The sequence below is a fragment of the Mustelus asterias genome, chromosome 1 (assembly GCF_964213995.1).
Source record: "Mustelus asterias chromosome 1, sMusAst1.hap1.1, whole genome shotgun sequence".
In the NCBI taxonomy this organism is placed as follows: Eukaryota; Metazoa; Chordata; class Chondrichthyes; order Carcharhiniformes; family Triakidae; genus Mustelus; species Mustelus asterias.
In genome coordinates this window covers 38,216,946-38,236,846 of record NC_135801.1, presented here as the reverse complement: position 1 = coordinate 38,236,846, position 19,901 = coordinate 38,216,946, and the positions used below count along the sequence as shown (strand labels likewise).

Below are 19,901 nucleotides of genomic sequence, written 5' to 3'. Positions count from 1 at the left end.
GAGTAGCTATGAATGGCGATGCAGAGTTTGAAGGGATGGGGGAAACAGATTTAATCGTGGCTTACAAGATAATTGGATAAGTACTAGAAGGAAATATAAATTGCAGGGCTAAGGGGTAAAGGTTGAGGTGTGGGGCTAGCTAAATTGCTCTTGCACAGGTTCAATGTGCCACAAGCCCGTCTTCTGTGCTATAACTATTTATGATTCTGTAAATGTGCAGCACAAGGATTGCATAGATTAGAGAAGAATATTAATTTTGCATTATCCACTCTTTCAACTGTTAATATTTCACACTTGCATTAATCATTGTCAGTGGACTCTGTCCACAGTTATATACACCTTTTGGGATGTCATGACATTTGCTCCGTATTAGGAATTGTTGACAAATTACATCATAGGTTTATAGTTCTCTCATATAACCCACCTCCCGATACTGTCATTTAAGTACAGTGGAACCCCGATTTTACGCGCCCCGATTTAGCGCGAAATCGGATATAACACGATGAATCATTGGACCCTTTTTTTTTTGCTCTTTCCGGTTTAGTGATTTAGCGCGACCCCGATAACATTCGCGATAACATTTTATGGACCCCAACCATCGTGTTAAAACGGGGCTGCAATGTAATACAATGGCTGTCATAGGAAATAGTCTTTTTAATTTAGCTGGCCAAAGTTATCATGGAAATCTGGTGCCCTAAATACACCAAAAGAATGAAAACAATATTCATGGCAAAGACCGAGAGAAAAATTTGCAGTAACAAGGGACAAAGGCAGAAAGAAAAGATAAAAACAGTACCAGAGAAAGACCGTGTAATGAAAAGAATGACTATATCAATGGACAATTCCATTTCAAAACAGGAATTTATGTGTGTAAATTCATTCTTTACATTTTGGAGTTCATTTATCTATATCCAGTATCCTTTTTATTTTCTCAAGGAATGAAGACTTACATGTTCAAAGCGAAGGACAGGCTCATTGTTGTTATCAAACCCATAGATTTCCACTATTCCATCATCACGGCCAACAAGTAGTTCTTTGACTCCATCTCCCAGAATATCATAGTAGTCAACACACAGAGCACCTACAGTCCATACAAAAAAAAGTCAATTTTTCTCCCTTGCAGAATTATTCTTTGCAATTTACCAATTATACACACAATTCTGCTTCCCAATTCTGTTTCAAGTATCACACCATTCTGATATTGTAATCCCTTCAAGAACCTAATTAGGATCCTCGAATTTTATACTTAACACACTGTGGAAGCACATTCCCACCAAATACTGCAATAGTTCAGGAAGGTCCATCACTACACCTTTTCCAGGCAACTACAAATCCAGGCTTTGCCATGATTGTCCACATTTTAACAAGTAATTTTAAAAATATGGACCTGAGATCTGATGTATTTACCCAACTACACAATAAGCTGGACAGGTCAGCCAGAAATTCCCCATACTGGGCCATTTTTCAGGAGGCAGATAGGGCGGGGTGATGACAACTGTCTTCAAGCTGGTAGACAGCTTGTTAAAATAGTTGAAAGGTCTATTAAGGTTGATCAGAGGCCAACTAGAATTTTTTAGTCTCCCTGCAGTATCCAGAGGCCAGACATGCCTGGAGGCAGCCTCCCAGCGACCATGGAATGGTGAGGGCAGCGCACCAGGACCAATTTAAGGACCCCCCACCCCCACAGCCGCCATACCTACATGGTCACAGCTGCAGTCACAATGGTGTCCAGTAGCTATAGCTATTTCTGTACAAAGTGCTGAGAAGGCACGTCCGCTCATCATTTCCTGCATTTTCAGATTGCAGCTCTTTCAGTGCTGGAGAGTATACCATTGGCTCTTCAGCATCAGGCGTGGAAATTTGGCATGTCAGTCATGACTCTCACCAATTTTTACAGATGCACCATAAAAAGCATCATTTCTGGATGTATCACAGCTTAGTATGGCTCCTGCTCTGACCAAGACCGCAAGAAACTACAAAGCATTGTGAATGTAGCACAGTCCATCATGCAAACCAGGCTCCCATTCATTGACTCCATCTATACTTCCCGTTGCTTCGGAAAAGCAGCCAGCATAACCAAGACCCCACACACCCCAGACATACTCTCTTTCGTCAGGAAACAGATACAAAAGTTTGAGATCACATACCAACCAACTCAATGGGACTGAATCCCCCAGTGACTGTCAGCATTTGTTGTATATCAGACTTTTGAATGGACCTATCATATATTAAGCTGATCTTTCTCTATACCCCAGCTGTGACAATAACACTGCATTCTGCATCACCTTCTTTCCTTCTCCCCTATGTACTCTATGAACAGTACGCTTTGACTACATAGAAACAATACTTTTCACTGTATCCCAACACATGTGACAATAATAAATCAAATATTGTCTTTAATTTTTTATTCATTTGTGGGACATCGTTGGCTGGCCAGCATTTAGTGCCAATCCCTAATTGCCCTTGAGAAGGTGGTGGTGAGCCGTCTTCTTGAATCACTGCAGTCCATGTGCCATGGTTTGACCCACAATGCCATTGGGGAGGGAATTCCAGGATTTTGACCCAGCAACTGCGAAGGGACAGCGATAAAGTTTATTTATTAATCACAAGTAAGGCTTACATTAACATTGCAATGAAGTTACCGTGAAATTCCCCTACTCGCCACAGTCCAGCGCCTGTTCGGGTCAATGTACCTAACCAGCACGTCTTTCAGAATGTGGGAGGAAACCAGAGTACCCGGAGGAAACCCACGTAGACACGGGGAGAACGTGCAAACTCCACACAGTGACCCAAACGGGATTCAAAAGGTCCCTGGCGCTGTGAAGCAGCAGTGCTAACCACTGTGCCACTATGCAGCCCCCAAGTCAGGACGGTGAGTGGCTTGGAGGGGAACTTGCAATGGCAAGAAAGCTCCCTAGTCATTAATTGGCCATGCTTTTGAAAATCAGGTGAATACTTATCACACAATGCGGAGTTAGTACCTGGATTTGATTCCGACCTCAAAATCCTGACCCCCATTGAACCTGAAACAACTTTGGCTATATTGGCATGAAGCTCATCCAGCTATTTAAAATACAAAAAAAAGATAAAGATGGAAGGAAAAACAATACTGAAAGGAACCCTTTAAAGAGCTGATGAAATGATTTGAAGCATACATGCCTAATGCTGGGCACTTCTTGCCTAATATTGAAATTAAATACATATTTATAAGATATCTAATTGCTTTATCCCAGTTTTAACCCTAATATTCCTAACAGTCTCCACACTTGATTTGAAGTATCTTTGGTTCCCTTGTCGAATCTCAAGTGATGGAAGATGTACTATATGCCAATAATGCAACCACTTCCCTTTCAGGGAAAAAATAACAATTAAAACAAAATGTTTTAACAATACAAAGCAGTCCTTGCCTCCTCTTTTTTTCTCATTGGAGATTTCCCAACGATGCAATGAAGAGCTTTTTGTGATCTGGACTAGTCCTAACTTCCCATCAGATGTTCCATACAGTAGGTCCTCCCCAGAGTCTCCTAAACAAATGGAATAATAAGTCAATATTACAGTTTACTGTCCTTCAAACATAACAATATTTACAAAGAAAACTGATTTAGTCAAAATAAACACTTCAATGGAACAATTAAAACAGATACTGTTGGGAGAAAATACACAACTTGACTATTCTGGTCAAAGACACAACATGAATAATGATCATATTGCCACAAAAAGTAATTACTGGACACTAATTGAAAGTATTTTCCTCTGCTGTCCACATACAAAATGTTTCCTGCTGGATATTATCCATTACGATTGGAGACTAAATGGTAATTAGAGAAAAATGAGGACAGATCATTTGAGCTCATGACACTCACATTGCTTTATTTACGGCATGAATTTAGGAATTCTGCACTTGGGAACATCCTATGTATAAATGCAAGTTATTTCATACAACATTATTTAGTTGAATATTATGTAGGGAGAAGCCATGGCTAAGGCCATAGTTCTGCCAGTCTTCTCAAGTAGCTGGCAAAGGACTTCGGTAATATATGTGCATACTGTATGTAAAGCACCATATAGTGAATTTGAGTAAAAACAACCAGTTACTGCGGCTGCTATTGGAAATTATTAAAGTACAATGATCATGCCTGATCTTGCAATTTACACCCCAACTGTACCACTGCTGCAAGATAAACCATAGTAATAATCGTACAAAACACCAAAATCATACTTGCCCCCATTTCCATTATGTAATGCCAGGACCTTGGGTGCTCCAGATACCTCCACTTCATACAACAGGTCAGATCCCTGGTAAAATATATCAAGACTATCAAATATGCTAACCATGATGTAATCAGAGACAATTTTAAATGTCATAAATGCACCAGCTTCTATTTCCACAGATCAATAAAAAAATGAAAATGGAACAAACTGTAATTTGCCAATGCTCGAGAATCAAAAAGATTAAAATCCTAGAACTGAAAAATACTTAGTCACTGAACCATAGGGGTTTACATCAAATAAGGCCATTCAACCTCCAATATTGATTTTTATTCAAGCAATCCAAAACTAATCCCATATGCCAACCTTCCCCTATAACCCAGTGGCCGGAATTTTTCCAGCTCACAGAATGGAATTCTCCGTTGGGCTCAGGCGGGATTTTACGAGCCTCGCCCAAGCGAGGTTGTAAAATCCATCCAGTATCCTTCTCAATTCAAATATTCAGGGTAACTCTTATTTTTCCTTCAGTATTTTTCCATTATTCATCTGCATCCAAGCTATGCCCCTATCATTTAACTATTTTTTAATTTTATCTAACAGCTTTCTCGAAGGTCAACCCACAGAAAGCAACTGGCCCGGATGAGGTACCCAGACGAGCACTCAGAACCTGCACGGTTCAGCTGGCGGGGGTATTCGCAGACATCGTCAACCTCTCTTTGCAACAATCTGAGGGTCTCTATCGGCTTTAAGAATATGACCATCATCCTGGTATCTAAGAAAAACCAAGCAGCGTGCCTCAATGACCATCATCCGGTGACTCTGACGTCCATCATTATGAAGTGCTTCGAAAGGCTAGTCATGGCACACATCAATTCCAGCCTCCCGGACTGCCTGGATCCACAACAGTTCGCCTTTCACCGCAACAGGTCTACAGCAGACGCCATCTCCCTGACCCTGCACTCAACTCTGGAACACCTAGATAACAAAGACACCTATGTCAGACTCCTATTTATTGACTACAGCTCAGCCTTCAACACCATTATTCCTACAAAACTCAGCTCCAAACTCCGTGGCCTGGGCCTCAGCTCCTCGCTCTGTGACTGGATCCTGAACTTCCTAACTCACAGACCACAATCAGTAAGGAAAGGCAGCAACACCTCCTCCACAATCATCCTCAACACCGGTGCCCCACAAGGCTGTGTTCTCAGCCCCCTACTATACTCCTTATACACCTATGACTGTGTGGCCAAATTCCCCTCCAATTCGATTTTCAAGTTTGCTGACAACACCACCATAATGGGTCGGATCTCAAACAATGACGAGACAAAGTACAGGAATGAGATAGAGAATTTGGTGAACTGGTGTGGTGACAGTAATCTCTCCCTCAATGTCAACAAAGCGAAGGAGATTGTCATCGACTTCAGGAAGCGTAGAGGAGAACATGCCCCTGTCTACATCAACAGGGATGAAGTAGAAAGGGTCAAGAGGTTCATGTTTTTAGGTGTCCAGATCACCAACAACTTGTCCTGGTCCCCCAATGCCAACACTATAGTTAAGAAAGCTCACCAATGTCTCTACTTTCTCAGAAGACTAAGGAAATTTGGCATGTCAGGTTTGCCTCTCACCAACTTTTACAGATGCACCATAGAAAGCATTCTTTCTGGTGTTGTATCACAGCTTGGTTTGGCTCCTGCTCTGCCCAAGACCACAAGAAACTACAAAAGGTCGTGAATGTAGCGCAATCTATCATGCAAACCAGCCTTCCATCCATTGACTCTGTCTACACTTTCCGCTGCCTTGGCAAAGCAGCCAACATATTTAAGCACCCCACGCACCCCGGACGTTCTCTCTTCCACCTTCCTCCGTCGAGAAAAAGATACAAAAGTCTGAGGTCACGTACCAACCGACTCAAGAACAACTGCCTCCCTGCTGCCATCAGACTTTTGAATGGACCTACCTTGCATTAAGTTGATCTTTCTCTACACCCTAGCTATGACTGTAACACTACATTCTGCACTCATTTCTTTCTCTATGAACGGTATGCTTTGTCTGTATAGCGCGCAAGAAACAATACTTTTCACTGTATGCTAATACATGTGACAATAATAAATCTAATCAAAAATCATTTGTCTAAACTCAATTCTACAAGAATGCAGTTACATATCACAACACCAATTCTTATTTACTTGGCTCAGGTAGTCTGTCCTACGCAGAAATATCTCCAACATGTATTGTTCATACTCTCTCTGCAGCTCTACACTAGTTAACCCATTAAACCCTTTTAGTTATAAAACAATATTGATCTGTTACATTACACACTATTCTACATCCTCATTGCCGAGTCACCTTGCTTGACAAACAAATAAATCCTAACTATTTTCTTTCAAAGCCTGGTCAAAGATTGTTCTCACAGCTTTCCATATACATGACATGCTTTCCATGACAAAAAACAGAGAGTAGGAAGTACCAGTCATTCTTAGGTTGGAAGGCTGTGACTAGTGGTGTACTGCAAAGTTCAGTGCCTGGGCCCCAGCTATTCACAATCGATACCAATGATGTGGGGACCAAATGTAATATTTCCAAGTTTGCTTATGACACAAAACTTGGTGGAACACAAATATAAGTTATGAGAAGATCTCAGAGAGGCTTCAAGGAGGTTTAGACAAGCTTCGTGAGTGAGCAAGAACATGGCAGATGGATTATTATGTGGAAAAAAGTGAAGTTATCCACTTTGGGAGGAAAAAAACAGAAATGCAGAATATTTCTTAGATGGTTAGAGATTGAAAAGTACTGATGTTCAAAGGAACCTGGGCGTCCTTGTTCATAAGTCACTGAAAGCTATCATGCAGATGCAGCAAGGAATTAAGAAGGCAAATGGCATTTTGCTCTTTATTGCAAGAGGCATAGTGATTAACACTGCTGCCTCACAGCACCAGAGACTCGGATTCAATTCCAGCCTTGGGTGACTGTCTGTGTTGAGTTTGCACATTCTCCCCATGTCTGTGTGGGTTTCCTCCGGGTGCTCCAGTTTCCTCCCACAGTCCAAAGATGTGTGGGTTAGGTGGATTGGCCATGTTAAATTGCCACTTAGTGTCCAAAGATGAGTAGGTTAGGGGGATTAGAAGGCTAAATGCATGGGGTCATGGGAATCAGGTGGGGGTTGGAGCAGGTAAGATGCACTGATGGACAATCGGTGCAGACTCAATAGGCCGAATGGCCTCCTTCTGCACTATAGGGATTCTATGATTGGAGTACAGGAGTAAAGACGGCTTGTTGCAATTGTATAGAGCCTTGGCGAGGCCGCACCTGCCGTACTCCTTACCCAAGGAAGGATATTCTTGCCATACAGGAAGTTAACAAAGTTTCACCAGACTGATTCCTAGGACAGCTGGATTATCTTATGGAAGAAAGATTAAGGAGACTGGGTGTATTTTCTGTCATGGAAAACACGGAAATCATGTCACGTATGTTTGAATAACAAGTGATCTCACTGAAGCTGTTACAAGACCAGATTTACCTTTCCGTCGGACAACTTTCAGCATGCCCTGGGAATTTCAGCACATGCGCAGGCCAGGCTGATCATATGACCCAAGAGTAGAACACCACAATCGGAGAAGAGTCGTCAACAGAAGATAGAGAGACGTCCCAAAGTGAGACTCAGACCCCAAGTACAGTAAGAGCTCGCATTTAAAGAGAAATAACCAAGGTAGGAGCTACCAGGGGGTGGAGCAAAGGAAGAAGGGGCTCAAAGCAGAAAAAAGCTGCAATTAGCACACTATTGAGGGTATGGGGGAAGCCCTGGAGATCGAAGAAGGAAGAAGGTTGGTAATTCTATGCTGCGGGCCGTTAGGGCAGTTAGCATGACATCTGTTGTAGGGAAATTGATGGAATCCACTATTAAGGAAGTTACAGCATGGCAATTAGAAAATCTCAATGCAAAGGGAAATCATGTTTGACCAATTCTTTGAAGTAGTCGCATTCTGTTCAGCACAGCTTAAGAGCTGAAATTATGTTTGGTTGTTGGTGCTGGAGTGCAACTTGGCAATCCAGAGGAATGGAGTCTTGGAAGATGAGATTGAAATCCTGCAAAGTGCACAGTTATTGAAGTGGTCCAAGACAGAGGGACTATTGGAGGGAATCCAGAGATCTTTGAAGACTGGAATCCCTTGAGAGGGGGATATAGGGATAGTGTGAGAAAATGGCGTTGACGTAGGTCAGCCATGATCTAGCTAAATGGTGGAGCAGGTTCAATGGGCCAAATAGCATTTCCTATTCTTATTTGTTACGTTCATATGTAAAATGTGACTTTCGGTTTTATCATCCTGTGTTCATGCAGGGAGGGAAGATCTGCTAAGAATATCCATGTTATATGTCCAGGACCAGAGACTTCTCAATTTAATGTGTGTAGAGTTCATCATTTGCCAAGGCATGCTAACAAATTGCTTATCATTTATAGAATCATAGAATACCTACAGTGCAGAAGGCGGCCATTCAGCCCATCGAGGCTGCACCGACCACAATCCTACCCAGCCCCTATCCCCGTAACCCCACAAATTTACCCTGCTAGTCCCCCTGACACTAAGTGGAAATTTAGCATGGCCAATCAACCTAACCTGCACATCTTTGGACTGTGGGAGGAAACCGGAGCACCCGGAGGAAACACACGCCGACACGGGGAGAATGTACAAACTCCACACAGACAGTAACTCAAGCCGGGAATCAAACCCAGGTCCCTCATGCTGTGAGGCAGCAGTGCTAACCACTGTGCCACCTTGCTGCCCATTTATAATTGTTGATGAAATAATTTCAAAGCTTAACTCATTATGATTTTACCAATCACTCTTCTCAATGCTTTTTATCTAAACTTATATGAATATGTTAAAAACTGAACATTTAAAAGTAACTATTTTTCCAAATCCAAACTGTGAAAAAAGGTCAAAAATTATACAATAACAAATCTGTCATATTACCTTTAAAACTCTGAGTACCCGGTCTTGGCAGGCTAATATCGGTGTAATATGATCTACTTTTTCCACTGGTAAGCAGATTATATCATTGATCTTGTCACTAGACAGGTAGTAGTCCTGATCTTTACAATCACAGTAGTGATTATAGATATAATTGGCACATAAGAAAAGGTCTGCACCAGACACATACCTGTAAAGAATCAATATGCAGTGAGAATTTTTTGAATATTCTAAAGTGAAAAGGCAATACAACATGAACAAACACTTTTTCAGTAGAACAAATTAAACAAAACACCATATTCTGTATACTGGTAGTCTTCTGTTTCATAGAAGATGAGTGATGGTCAACTCTGTGTTAAGCATTGCCTAGTGCAGCTCAGGCGCCTGACACTGGCATGGGAGTTTCTGCTGCACAGGAAGACAGTGAGCTCACAAAGCACAGGATTCACAGGCCTCTGTTTTCGCTGGGCCCTCTTCGCGGCCAGCTGAGCTTTCAGTTTCTTTTCCATTAATGCATTGCTTTTGATTTTCCAAAATGCCCTAGGTTCTGGAAAGGTCTCATCAGATTGGAAATAGTGAATTTGATTTCTCTATTCAAGAAAAAGAGACAGAAAGCAGAGAAATACAGGCCAATTAGCATGACATCCGTTGTAGGGAAATTGATGGAATCTACTATGAAGGAAGTTACAGCAGGGCAATTAGAAAATCTCGGTGCAATCAAGCAGAGTCAACATGGCTTTGTGAACAAGAAATCATGTTTGACCAATTTGTCAGAGTTCTTTGAGGAAGTAACAAGCAATATGTATAAAGGAGAACCAGATTTCCAGAAGGCATTAGACAAGATGCCACATCAAAGGTTACTATATATGGTTCATAATATGGGTAACATATTATCATGGATAGCTAACAAAAAGCAGGGAATAGGGATAAACATATCTTTTTAGGGTTGGCAAGATGCGATGAGTGGACTGCCACAGGGATCAGTGCTGGGGCCTTAACTATTACAATTCATATAAATGACTTGGACGAAGGGACCAAATGTATGATTGCTAAATTTGCTATTAACACAAATAGGTAGATAGGTAGGAAAGTAAATTGTGAGGAGGGCAGAAGGAGTTTACAAAGGGACCTAGATAAGTTGAGTGCATGGGCAAAAAATTGACAGATGGAATATAATGTTGGAAAATGTGAACTTGTCTACTTTGGCAGGAAGAACAGAAAAGCACCATATTATTTAAATAGAGAGATATTGCAGAACTGAGAGATAGAGAGATCTGGGTGTCTTGGTACAACAAACGGGACAAATTAGTATGAAAGTACAGCAAGTGATTAGGAAGGCAAATGGAATGCTGTTGTTTATTGCAAGAGTAATGAAATATTAAAGTGGGAATGTTTTGCTACGATTGTACATGAGTATAGGGTGCTGGCGAGACCACATTTACAGTACTGTGCACAGTTCTGGTCTCCTTATTTAAGAAAGGATATAAATGCATTAGAAACAGTTCAGAGAAAGTTCACTCAACTGATCTTATGAAGAAAGATTGGACTATCTCGGCTTGTATCTGTTGGAGTTTAGAAGATTGAGAAGTGATCTTATTGAAACATGAGAGATCCTGAGGGATCTTGACAGGGTGGATGCTGAATGGATTTTACCCCTTGTGCGAGAAACTGGAACTAGGAGACACAGTTTTTTTTTTAAGAAAGGGTCGCCCATTCAAGATGAAGGTAAGAGGAAACGGTTCCTCTCAGAGGTCATAAATCTCTGGAACTCTCCTCCTCAGAGCCTGGAAGCAGGATCAACAAATATTTTTAAGGCAGAGGTGGATAGGTTCTTGACTAAACAAGGGAGTCAAAGGTTATTGGTGTTAGGCAGAGTGTGCAGTTGAGGCCACAATCAGATCATACACTATCTTATTGAATGGCAGAGCAGGCTCAAGGTGTCAAATAGTCTACCCATGCTCCTATTTGTTTAAATACCCCTCCAAACATTCAGGCTCCAGAGGTCACAGCCATCGGCGGCTGTCTCTCAGTTGTTAGTGTCAATGTCCGCCATTTGCATATCTTGCTTACAGGTGTCCAATGAACATTGTCAAGACAGCCCAGATATTGTTTGCTTAATAATGAGTGTATGGAATCAGCACACTCCAGGACCTCTGAATTGGTGACCTTGTCCTGCCAAGAGATGCCGAGGATATGTCCAAGATTGTGAAGGTGGAAACTGTTTAACCTTTTCGCTTGTCAAGCACATTGTCCAGGTCTCACCAGTGTGGAGGAATGCACTGAGGATGCAGGCTTGATAGACCCGCAGTTTGGTGTTCTCAAGTCAGGTTACTGTTGTTCCACACTCCTACTCAGCTTGGACATGACAGCTACAGCTTTGTCTATTGATTTCAGCAAGTGACAGATCATAGATCATAGAATCCTACAGCACAGAAGGAGGCCATTCAGCCCATCGAGTCTGCACCGACCATGAACCCACTCAAGCCCTATCCCATAATCCCATGCATTTACCCTAGCTAGTCCCCCTGACACTAAAGGGCAATTTATCATGGCCAATCCACCTAACCCAAACATCTTTGGACTGTGGAAGAAAACCGGAGCACCCAGAGAAAACCCATGCAGACACGGAGCGAACGTGCAAACTCCTCAGACAGTGACCCAAGCCAGGAATTGAACTCGGGTCCCTGGTGCTACGAGGCAGCAGTGCTAACCACTGTGCCACCATGCCGTAGAGTCTAGATGTGTGGAGCCTAGATATGTGAAGCTATCAGCAATCTTCAGTTTAATGTTGTTAATGCTGATAGATGGCATACATATATTCATTACATATCTTCAAATGTAAATCCCTGAGTAAAGTACGTGGCTGCAAGATAAAACAGTATTTCACACTTCTTCTAAAACAGAATGGAGGGCAATTAGTGCTTTCCTCAAAAGCATCATGTGGGGAAATTGTTGGTGGAGAGGAAGAGCACATATTCCATTAACACTTGGACAACAATCACTGAAATGCTGTGTGGAACAGCAAGCAGTAAATCTGGAGAAGGATGCCTTACTTCTGAACAAAAGAAGATGGGCACAATTCATGGATGACTTACATAGCTCGAATGATTTCTGTAAGGTTAGTTTCAAATGACAGGAACTGCTTTCCCTTCTTAGTGAAGCCTCGCACCTCTGAGCCAACACTTATAAAGATTTTCTCCTGTGGAGTACCAATGGCTCCTCCTAGCTCCAATCTGGAAACTTTTTGTCCTGGTAAGGTCTTGAACACTGGCTGTGTACAAGTGAAATTACATATTTGACTTCCACCAACACAAAAGATTTTTGCAACTTACATTAAAGCACATTAGCATTTCACTTCTTGGGGACAGTTTCAAACAAAATTTACATTATAAGCTATTTTAATGAAATTACCTATAGTAAAAAAGCAGATTAGTTGAACAACATGTGCCCCACAACAGCAATGAAATTATAGGTGTGCTATAGTACACAATCACTCCTCATGCTGAAGTAAAGAAACTTTGTCACCGGTTCCAATTGAAAGAATTCTATCCCAATCAGAGTCTTTCATGTTTCATCCAAAGATAACTTCACTGACTCCAAGTAATCAAAATAAAAGTCTACATGATGGCCATGTTACAAACATCATTTAACCTAAAAAAAATCTACTGTAAATTAACATTATCAATTATAATGGGGGAATTTTAACCCCCCCCAGAAAAAGTGGTGGGCTTGGGATCAGGGTTAATTCTGACCCTAAACTACCCACTTCCAGTTTTTATATTTTATTTCAAAATATTAGAATGAATCCACATTTTAATTCACTATTTGAAATTCAACCCTGGCCAGCCGTGCCACACCCCAATGTTTGTGCATTCTAATCAAAATGAAAGAAAAAAATCAGCTGGTTTAATTTTTCAACTGAGTGGAGAAACTGGGGTTATACATGGGGTCATTACATGGGGATGGATGGAGCTTAGTGAGAATCTTTGTTTTGAGTTTATTTCTGTGAATTCAGTTAAGACCTAGCCATCAGGCAAGACTGGTTGAGAAAAGCACCTAAGAGACTAGCTTAGCTTCAGATTTTATGTAATTATAGCTCAAAAGGTAAAATAAAATTGAGTGGCTGATATTCAGTACAAGAACAAAGCTGGAAAGGGGAAAAATGACTGGAAGATTTGTTTAACTAGAAGCTAAAGGAAGAAATCTACTGTAATCCTCAAAAAAGGCAGTTAACCTTGTTGCAATTGGAGTTGTGGAAGTAATCAGCTTGGTTGCATTTTGAAATTGTCTGGAAACCAAAAGTGACTTCCAATGTTTTAAGCCACTGCACAGGAGTCGCAGGAAAACCCATGTTGGAGCTGTGGAATCCAGAGTTATTGAGGTTGGTAAAGAAGCTGGAGGGTCGCTTAGCCAAAAGCTAATGAAAAGACCCCCATGAAATTTTGTACCTTGACTAATAGCTGGAGCATTAAAGAGAAATCAGAGTGAATTCTGGACAGCGGTGATATACCTTTGGGTCAATCCCTGGAAGTGAACGAACCTTAAAGATTTCATAAGATAAGGGAACTCTTGAGGGGAGTTAAAAAAAACAGAACTGAATTTATAGCATAAGCTGTAATGTTAAGTTAACAGAGCTTACTTTGTTTAATTCTGATATACAATCAATTTTGTTTAAAACTGTGAAATCTTGTGGCATAGCTCTGTCAGTTAATTGCTGGTTGTTTGGATTTCTTCTTTAAATGTTAATGGTCTCTAACCAGATCAGAACAGTTAGTGAAGAGTAATGACTCAAGGTTCGACAAACAGAGGGCACAGATGAAGGTGTTTGGGAAAAGAACCAGAGACAACATTGTGTGTGTTATAAAATGAGAGGTTAAGATTTAGAGTGTATTGCCTGATAGGTGATGGATAAGGATTCAGTAATAGTCTTCAGAAGGGAATTGGATAAATACTTGAAAGAGAAAACAATTACAGGAATATATAGGGAAAACACTGAGAATAACTGGATTGCTCTTCGAAAGAGCCAGTATGGACTCAGTAGGTTGAATAGCCTTCTTCACTGTACCATTTATGCTTCTATGCAAAGGCATCTTTGAATTAACAGAAATATTCTTTATCTCCAACATTTTTTATTTTTATTAAACTGATTTTTTTTAAACTGCATTTTACATTTTATCCAGTCATATTATAATTGGGAGAATGCCAGGCTTGGCACAGATACAATGTTAATTTCAAATGTCCAATTTCTCAATGCCACAATCTCGCTCCCAAAATATTGAAAAAATACTGTAAATCGTAACCTTGAGCTGATACTTACAACTGCCTCTCCCTTTTTAATACCGAAACAAGTAACCACTCCATCATGATCTGCAATTACCACCTAAATGTTCAAAGCATAAAAACATTTCAAAAAACTAAATAGTATCGAAGATGTTCAAAACAACTGTATAAAAATAAACATAAAAGTTCTAGCAAAGTGCAGAAATGCTGGCATAAAATTTAAGGCGGCCAGGAAGGCTAAAGTTTTGATTTTCAATAATATCACAACATACAATAAATTTATCTTTGCTGAGAAAGCTTGGTCAAGGATAGGACTTTTTTTTTTCTCCTCTTCTTCTTTCTTCCACACTTTTGCCTGGAACTAGAAAAACAAATGATCATTTTGATAGGTAGGAATTAACCTTTTGGATTGCTCTGCGTCCTGATGCAGGTAGAAGCCGCATAGTCTTTTGGGAAGTCACTCCCACCTAGGATAAAATAAAAGGGAAGAGGAATTACAGCACTATCACAATAAAGACATGCTAATTATCTAATCTATGAATCTTACTCTAGGATGGTCAAAGGAAAACAAAAAGTCAAACTATGGTAGTGTACTAAGAATCTTATATTGAAATTTAGGACAACAGTGCACTGAATGAAGATCAAGGATACTACCTTGGCCTACAACACTCTACTAAACTCTCACAAGCCCATTATAGACATGGATGTCCTGTTGCCTTATTCTAATTCACTCAATCAAAAAGAAGCATTCTTCTGAAGTGATTCCAAAGTTTTTTCATCCAGTCCAAGGGCGGAACGGTGGCACACTGGTTAGCACTGCTGCCTCACAGCACCAGGGACCTGGGTTCCAATTCCGGCCTTGGATCGTTGTCTGTGTGGAGTTTGCACATTCTCCCCATATCTGCGTGGGTTTCCTTCGGGTGCTCCGGTTTCCTCCCACAGTCCAAAAATGTGCGGGTTAGGTGGATTGGCTATGCTAAATTGTCCATTAGTGTCAGGGGGATCAGCAGAATAAATACGTGTGGTTATGGGGATAGGGCCTGGGTGGAATTGTTGTTGGTGTAGGCTCGATGGGCCAAATGGTCTTGTTCTGCACTGTAGGGATTCTATGATTCCATGAATATCCTCACTGAAATGTCCATGTCATGTATTCATCATTATGTGTGAAGAACATCCTGGCACACATCCAATTTGCACTATCAGCACAGTAATAAGACCATAAGACATAGGAGCAAAATTAGGCCATTCAGCCCATCGAGTTTGCTCCACCATTCAATCATGGGTGATAAGTTTCTCAACCCCATTCTCTCACCTTTTCCCCAGGCCTTTGATGCCCTTAGCAATCAAGAACCTATCCATCTCTGTCTTAAATATACTCGAAGACCTGGCCTCCACAGCCTTCTGTGGCAATGAATTCCATAGACTCACCACCCTCTGGCTGAAGAAATTCCTCCTCATCTCAGTTCTAAAGGGTCATCCCTTTACCCTGAGGCTGTGCCCTCGGATCCTAGTCTCGCCAACAAATGGAAACATCTTTCCTATGTCCACTCTATCCAGGCCTGTCAGTTTTCTGTAAGTTTCAATGAGATCCCCTCTTCATCTTTCTAAACTCCATCGAGTACAGACCCAGAGTCGTCAAACTCTTCTCATATATAATTGCAACTTTTGTAAGTAGGAAGTTAAAATAGTCCATGTATGTGAGAAATTTAATGGTTGGTTTAACCACAATGTTGACAAACATAACTACAGTTTCAAATTTATACCACTTAGTGCACAGTGGCTAGCACTGCTGTTTCACAGCACCAGGGACCTGGGTTCAATTTCCAGCTTGGGTCACTGTCTGTGAGGCGTCTGCATGTTTTCCCAGTGTCTGCGTGGGTTTCCTCCGGGTGCTCCAGTTTCCTCCCACAGTCCGAAAGACATACTGGTTAAGGCGCATTGGCCATGATAAATTCCCCCTCAGTGTACCCGAACAGGCGAGTAGGGGATTTTCACAGTAACTTCATTGCAGTGTTAATGTGAGCCTGCTTCTGATGCTAACACATAAACTTTAAAGTTTGACCGTTTTATCAAGTGGACACAAGAGGATATCTATATATAAGTGATAGCAAACTTCAACATTCATATTTGAGTAATGGCTAATGGATATCGCTCAGGAACAGGAACTTCAACTGTCCAAAGTCAGTGAAGCCAATTACAGTGACATTGTCATCCTGGCATGATCATGTCAGTTCAGACTAGGGATCACATTATCAGGAATTAATTTACCCAAAGCCAAAGGGAGGTAGCTTCAAACAGACTTTTTAAGAATAACCCAGCTGAAGGTCTACGCTTGAACTTGTTTACAAGACTCTGTTCTATTGGGAATATACTGGCTGGTTTGTTTCTAACCCCCAGATGACGGAGTTAATTCTCATTTACTGGATTTAAACCGTCCGATTTATAAAACAAAAAAGCCCGGTGATGGCGGAGTCCACTCTCCCACCTGCAGGTAGTCGACGCGGTTTAGGTTTAACTCCATGGCCGCCGCGGTCTCCTGTGGAAAATCGGGCGGAGCGAGGGCCGGATCGGCGTTAAAACGCCAGTAAAGAGTCAGCACCGCGCACAGAACTCATGGCCGAAGCTGCTGGACATTCAGCGGGCCGGAGAGAGGGAAGGAGCCGTCAAAACTAACAGCTGGTTTATTAATTTAAACCCGAGCCCAAACCAGGCCCCGCCAATCCCGTTACTAAGGAGACTTTAAGCGCCTCCTAACACCGCACACCATTGGCTTCCGATAACCGCACCGGCGTTGAAGCTCAGCGCCCATTGGCAGCTGGAGGAGCCAGACTCTCTCCCTGGACTGAGACATCCTTTCATCTGTATAGCGCCTCTCACAGCTACCAGCCCCCTCAATGTGCTTTACAGCTAATCAAATGTCGTCGCTGTTATAATGTAGGAAGTATAGGAGCCAAAATATGCCAAGATTCAAGATCGAGGAAATTTGGGCGCAAATAATTCATTCTGTATAATCTTTTGCATCCTCGCCCTTCCCCCCTTTATGGAGAGTGCACATCTCCTGTATTCAACAGGTTGTGAATTTACATCTAAAAATTTTGGTGTTGAAGCCGTCATTGCATTAATAATTGAAAAGCTTCCATGATAATATATATTTTTAATCTGCAGTAACTGATTTGCATAAATTGTCTCAGACTTTAATGTTCATATAAAGAGAGGGAATATGGTTTAAATTCCACACATTCCTTAGCCACATTGTTTAGGCTGGTTTCTGTTTACTTTTGATTGTTGTTACCTTCTGGTGTGAATGGTATAAATTTTGGTATAAATATCTGATGGCAAAATTGGCATAAATGTCAATTTAAACACTATTATGTTTCTCAGTAACAGTTCGTAAACATGTTTGCGACACAATTCATCTTTCTCCTGGTTAAGCAAAAAATAATCTATTTATTGTAATAAATTTGACATCACTTTAAACTGTTCAATAATTGAAAGCTGACTCCACATTGGTAACAGTGATGGTTTTTAGTGAATCACGACTGAGACTAAATATTCAGAGTACTCGAGCAGCAGTTTACAAGGACAGTGGGTGTAGGGGAGGGGTAGCACCACTAACAACTGCTCTGTTCAGAGTGGCTCGTCCTGTATTGGTCCTCACCTTCACACGGCTCTCACCAGTAGACCTAAGTAGTAGTTGGCACACGACAGCTGTTTTGACAGTGATACCACTGGTCTCCGGACGAGATCCACTAATTTGTAAATTCCCGAACAAGACCCCAATTTTGTTAAGCTCCGGGGTGAAGAGGAATGAGCTGGCTTCCCTTCTTTATTCAACCCCCTTGGTTAGTCACAACAAGGTTAATTTAAATTGGGATCCCTTCCCTTCCTGGATACCATTTCCCAGTTCAAATGTATTATTTTTTAGATGGAGCCAATTTAACCAAGCTTTTTTGAGTCAAAGAAAGAATAAGTTTAATAGTTTATAAACACCTGAGAAAAATAATAATAATGCAACACACACACACACAGATCAGAACTGAGAAGTTAAGAGTCCAAATATAAGTTAAAGAGAGTATACAAATCAGTGCTTGGCTTGACTGTGAAGCATCAATGATAGTACACTTAAACAGCCATTAAGTTGGGTGATTCCAGTAGAGGTGACTTTGGTAGTTTAATAGTTAGTTTGGAGACACTGCATTCTGCAGGGTGGCTGAAAAGCTGTCCTATTTCCTTCAGCGTGTGGCTTTTATTGAACCACGCTCACAGCAACAGGAAGAGATCCTTCACCTGCTTGTCTCCACAGGGGTGACTGGCTGCTGTGTCTTCTTGTTTCAGTGTCACTCACACATTGGCACACCAGCACTCGAACACGCACAGATCAGGCGTGCAGCTAGTTTTTGATCCATCACAGTGTGTATTCCTGAAAGGGAAGCACTATGACTCACAACCACAGTCCATGTACTTTTCATCTCACATGATTCATACATTCCAAGTTATAAATCAACAGGAGATGGGGTTTGGATATCTGCTAAGATGTGCAATCAGTCTTTTGACTTCACAATCACAGGAGATTAAAGTTCAGCCTTCTGCATTTTTCCTATCTTCCTTTCAAATCTCTGTTTGAAGAAGTCCAGGACATATTTTTCAGGTGTAACATTCCATGTTCTCTCAGGATTAGTCAGTCAAATATAATCCACATAGGAATTTTCCAGAAAGTGTTCACTGCACATTATAAGCAATCTTTTGCTCACTGTCTTTGAACGGAAGATCTAGGAGCAGGAGTACACTAAGGAAGAATTTAGCATGGCCAATGCACCTAACCAGCACGTCTTTCAGACTGTGGGACAAAACCGGAGCACCCGGAGGAAATCCACAGAGACACGGGGAGAATGTGCAACCTCCGCACTGACAGTCATCCAAGTTGGGAATCGAACTGGGTCCCTGGCACTGACGGAGCAGTGCCTCTTGTATTTCTTTAAAAATCACATCTTCCTTTAAAAGTTCAATGTGCCCACAAGCAGCTTGTAATTCAAGGCTGTAATTCACTGCTGCAACAATGGATAGGCCAAACCACGTGAGACAAGCTCTCTGGTATCCTACCCCGGTGACTTAGCAACTTATCTACCCTTGCACGCAAAAACTGATTCCAGTGGACAATGGTCTTGAAGGCAGTTCAGTGCAGTGTTGTGGAACACAAAGTTTGACAAAACACTGAAGATATCCTGGTCAACCGTTGCATTGGGATCTGTCTCTAGCAATCTAGACTCGCCTTGCCACTGGACCAAGATGGGTCAGGACGAGAGAATGAAACTTATGATGTACACCTTACTACAATCCAATTCACATGCAAGTCATGTTCATAATCTTTTATCAGTCATCCATCATCTATCTGTTACAAGACCTATGGCAATGGGTGAGTAATGTAGCAGCAAGTGTGGATTCACT

General features: G+C 41.4%; 1 protein-coding gene across 3 annotated transcripts in view; it reads right to left on the bottom strand.

The window, feature by feature from the left end:
• The window catches only part of bbs7 (Bardet-Biedl syndrome 7), a 64,387-nt gene extending 47,186 nt beyond the window's left edge, over window positions 1-17,201 (bottom strand). The window contains exons 1-8 of one of the 3 annotated variants that reach the window (XM_078211441.1): window positions 16,942-17,201; window positions 14,858-14,923; window positions 14,494-14,556; window positions 12,272-12,447; window positions 9,180-9,366; window positions 4,224-4,296; window positions 3,408-3,524; window positions 951-1,081 (exon numbers count right to left, since the gene is read on the bottom strand). In XM_078211441.1, coding sequence (XP_078067567.1) covers window positions 951-1,081; window positions 3,408-3,524; window positions 4,224-4,296; window positions 9,180-9,366; window positions 12,272-12,447; window positions 14,494-14,556; window positions 14,858-14,923; window positions 16,942-16,977 — 849 coding nt within the window. In that variant the 5' untranslated portion in view covers window positions 16,978-17,201. Of the gene's footprint in view, window positions 1-950; window positions 1,082-3,407; window positions 3,525-4,223; window positions 4,297-9,179; window positions 9,367-12,271; window positions 12,448-14,493; window positions 14,557-14,728; window positions 14,924-16,941 lie in introns of all 3 variants that reach the window. The other 2 variants (XM_078211452.1, XM_078211463.1) reach the window with 2 other exon arrangements.
• Window positions 17,202-19,901: the final 2,700 nt, after the last annotated feature.